This window comes from Cucurbita pepo, chromosome LG18 (genome assembly GCF_002806865.2).
Source record: "Cucurbita pepo subsp. pepo cultivar mu-cu-16 chromosome LG18, ASM280686v2, whole genome shotgun sequence".
In the NCBI taxonomy this organism is placed as follows: Eukaryota; Viridiplantae; Streptophyta; class Magnoliopsida; order Cucurbitales; family Cucurbitaceae; genus Cucurbita; species Cucurbita pepo.
This window is the reverse complement of record NC_036655.1, coordinates 4,570,315-4,574,169: the sequence shown is the minus strand read 5'-3', so window position 1 is coordinate 4,574,169 and position 3,855 is coordinate 4,570,315. Positions and strand designations below refer to the sequence as shown.

At 34.7% G+C, this 3,855-nt stretch overlaps 1 protein-coding gene across 1 annotated transcript; it reads left to right on the top strand.

Annotated features, from left to right (window-relative positions):
- Positions 1-1,606: 1,606 nt before the first annotated feature.
- On the top strand, positions 1,607-2,267 carry LOC111780531 (uncharacterized mitochondrial protein AtMg00810-like). The gene is made up of 2 exons (XM_023660956.1): positions 1,607-1,735; positions 1,821-2,267. Exons 1-2 carry the CDS (start codon positions 1,607-1,609, stop codon positions 2,265-2,267), a joined length of 576 nt encoding a protein of 191 aa, XP_023516724.1.
- The last annotated feature ends 1,588 nt before the right edge of the window (positions 2,268-3,855 follow it).

Below are 3,855 nucleotides of genomic sequence, written 5' to 3'. Positions count from 1 at the left end.
TCAACTCTTTGTGTGATGTGTTTGAAACTTTTAGAGGCATTTAAGGTTAGTATGATTATTTTTTAACTCATTTAAATTATTTAGAGCTAAGTTTAGATTATGCTAGGCAAATTAGAGGAGTCAATTTCTGTAATAGAATTTCATGCTATGATTATGGGGCACTTCAAGTAGAATTAGACTTCAAAGAGCAACTTTAAATTAGCATCACGAGGGTGTAATGACTTCAGCTTATGCCAACCAAGTAAGTGGCTTTACTATTGGCTTGGTTAGATGACTTATTTCTTTTATAAACGTCATGTTTCATGATTGTATGACGTGTACTATGTTTATTTATACTATGATATCTATGTTATGTCATGTTACAAGATATGCTATTTTATCTGCTAATTGTCATATGATTATGCTATAATGCGTGAACCCCGTGTGTCATATCATGTAAACTACGTTATGATCCATTTATGGCTATGAGATATTAGAAAGCAATGTATGCAATTAAGAAAAATATGACAAGTAGTATGTATGTCTTATAGAAATGCTATGTCAGGAAAAGAATGGAGTTATGTCTTGCATTATAAGCTTATATCATGATTTAAAGCTATGGGGACCTTATACACTTTTGTATGTTATGTGAATCGGGATACTTCTCCGTTATAATTAGTATGAATGCTTACGTTATGATGTTATGTTACGATATCCTGTCCGTTATGTCATTATGCAAGCTTCTTTCCTTCCATTGCTTTTGGCGGCGTGAGTGTGCGGTAGCTAAAAGGTAGGCCTAAGGAGTATGTATACGTCCACCTAGTGGGTCCATACATGCATGCACGGTCCATGTGTAAAGATGTACTACACATCTAATTTTTTCCGTGCATAATAGACATGTCTGGCATACAATGACAACTTTGTTTTTAATAAGAAAATAGAGCATTATATTTGTTTGTTTTACTGCACAAATTTTGTTTAAGGCTTGAATTAGAATTCCAAATTTCTACAAGTTCATTCTCTAGATTAATCTCTCTAATTCATTGACTTTTATTTAAAATTCGACCTCATAATACAACCGTTTTGGCTATGACATTCTCCCTTGAAACTCAAGGTCGTTACTTAAGGCTTATCTCATTAGAAGGTATCCAAACGAGTTAATCGACATCAAGAACACTAAATTTCTTGAAAAATGAATGGTGAGTAGGCACTATTCTTCAACCTCTATCACTCTTTAGAGTGAGTAATAATTCATGAGAATTGGTTCCTTAGCTCCATGGACATTAGATTTATAGAGATCGAAGAATAAAGCGACTCAAGATGGCCTCTCGATTATTACAACATTTGAAATATGAGTAAAGTAACTCAAATAAGATTAAGATGTTCGACTAAGGCCTTAAGAATTAAAGAAAATGAATTAAGCAAGGAGAAGGGTCTTAATCTAGTCATATTAATACCCTAACAAGTAATTATAGGGACATAAGACCTTTGGAAAAGGATCCGAAAGGAAAAAGTAAGTAGGAAGAACAAAAATGTCATTTTCCCAATTTTTAAGGAACTTCCCGAATTTTTAATTTCTTATCGAGAAAGAATTTCAAGATCTTGGACGTCAAATCAACATTCCTAAATGGTGATCTTCAAGAAGAAGTGTATGTTTCACAACCTGAAGGGTTCGTCATCAAAGCCGAGGGCGTGGAACATACGTCTGAACAAGAGCTTAAAGAGTCTAAACTTCATGAAGTGCTCGCAAGAACAAGTAGTGTATACAAGAAACAATGGGGCTGAAACACTCATAGTTGGAGTGTACGTTGATGACTTGATCATCACTGATACAAGTGTAGAAAGCATCAAAAGAGTTCAAGCAGCAAATGATGAAAGACTTTGAGTTGACTGATATCAGGTTACTCATGTACAACCTTGGTATTGAAGTGGACCAAAGGAAAGGTTGTATCATGCTAAAGCAATTGACCTATGCTAAGAAGTTGTTGCAGCAATTTAAGATGACAGAGTGCAACCCGACCAAGTATGCCATGGAAGCAAAGTTACAATTCAGGAAAGATGCTGAAGGAAGCTTGGCAAATTCCACTAAGTATAGACGCGTCATCAAAACTCTAAGGTACTTGACTCGTACTCGTCCGGACCTTTCATATGTTGTTGAAATAGTCGGTAGTTACATGGAAAAGCCTACTATGATGCATAATCAAGCAATTAAGCACATTCTTCACTATTTGATGGGAACCACAAGCTACGGGTTGAAGTATGAAAGAGGTGAGGTTCTGAAGAACTAGTCGATTTTACCGATAGTGATTTAGCTAGAGACATTGAAGATAGAAAAAGCATCGTAGGAATGAAAGTTTTATCTCAAAGGAAATTTGATCTCTTAGCAATCTCAGAAGCAGCAAATTGTGGAACTATCTTCTTGTGAGGTTGAGTTCATTGCAACAGCTATGACATTGTGTCAAGCATGGTGGCTGAGAAAATTGTTGAGCAAAGTGACTAGAAGTGAACTAAAATTGGTAACTCTCTACATCGACAAAAAATATGCAATTGCACTGATGAAGAATCTGGTATTTCACGGACGTAACAAACACATTAAGACTTGCTTCCACTTCATCCGTGAATGTGTCAAGAATAGGAAAATCATTGTGCAGTTCGTATGCACTAGAGAGCAACGTGCAAATATTCGAACCAAGGCCCTAACAAGGGTTAAGTTTGCAAAGATGCTGAAGGTTCTGAGAATGAAAGATCTCAAACAAAATCAAGTTTACGAAGGAGATTGTGAGCTAATAAACTCGATGTGGTAGAACAAGTTACTAACTTATGTACTAACTTTAGGAGAATTTTTAGTAGACTTGGTAGAACAAGTTACTAACTTATAGAGTAACCTTAGGAGAATTGTTATTAGATTTAGTAGAATAATTTACTAACTAATGGATCAATTATGGAAGAATTGGTAATAGTTGCCAAATTGTGGACTAAGTTTTGTGCTTTAAGTAGGAAGATTGTTAGTGATTCTTAACTTGAGGAGAAAGGTTAGTAAGCTAGTTAGTGATTTCTCCCTTATAAATAATAATGAGATAAGCTCATTTCATGAGAATTGAAAAATTAAGTGCTTAAAATTAACGTGTTCCAAAAGCTATCTCCCCTCAAATTTTTCCTTTTCTTTTTTACTTGTTTTGACCTATTTCGATCATGGGTCAAATCCGACACACACAATGCGACCTCTTGCCCTCCAGCGAGCTAATGTTGTTGGCTTGTAGTGGCTTAGTCAACACCCTTTTGGCTCACTTGACTCAGTTCCTATTTGTTTAACCATTTTGGGGCATTCTATGAGCATTTTTGGCCTAATTAGGTCAAAAAGAGAAAGTGTAACCCTTTAAAATCATTTATGAGTATTTAAGGGTGGCTTAAAATAAATAAGTGATATTAGCCCGTTGATGAATTGTAAGTGCGGTATTTTGAATGCATGGGATGATATAACAGAAAATGAATCACATTGAGATTGAGATTGAGCTCAAGGACGATCCATCTATAAAGCTTAGGAATATTAAGCAAGTACTCTTAGTGAGCTTACTGTTATTTGATACCTGTGTTTTCTTTTATATTTGATTGTTACGTTGACATGACAATACAAGATACTATATTATATATGATAAGTATGAATGAAATATTATGGATATGTACGTACACGGTAAGAAATTTAAGTCATGATAGTTATGGAAGTATAATATATCTCATCAAATTGAACCATGATTTTTAATATGGAACTTCATGCATGTGGTATGTCAGGTGATCGTCATGGATTACTTCTCTAGTATGATATGTGCACATACATACACCAAAATATTATTCATGTTTTTTTTTTTCTTTTCGTAG

Excerpts from the sequence above, each read along its gene's own strand:
- LOC111780531 (XM_023660956.1), top strand. The coding sequence starts at position 1,607 with ATGGTGATCTTCAAGAAGAAGTGTATGTTTCACAACCTGAAGGGTTCG. Across the intron at positions 1,736-1,820 it reads TGAAGTGCTCGCAAGAACAA|AAAGCATCAAAAGAGTTCAA; the intron begins GTAGTGTATACA and ends ATACAAGTGTAG.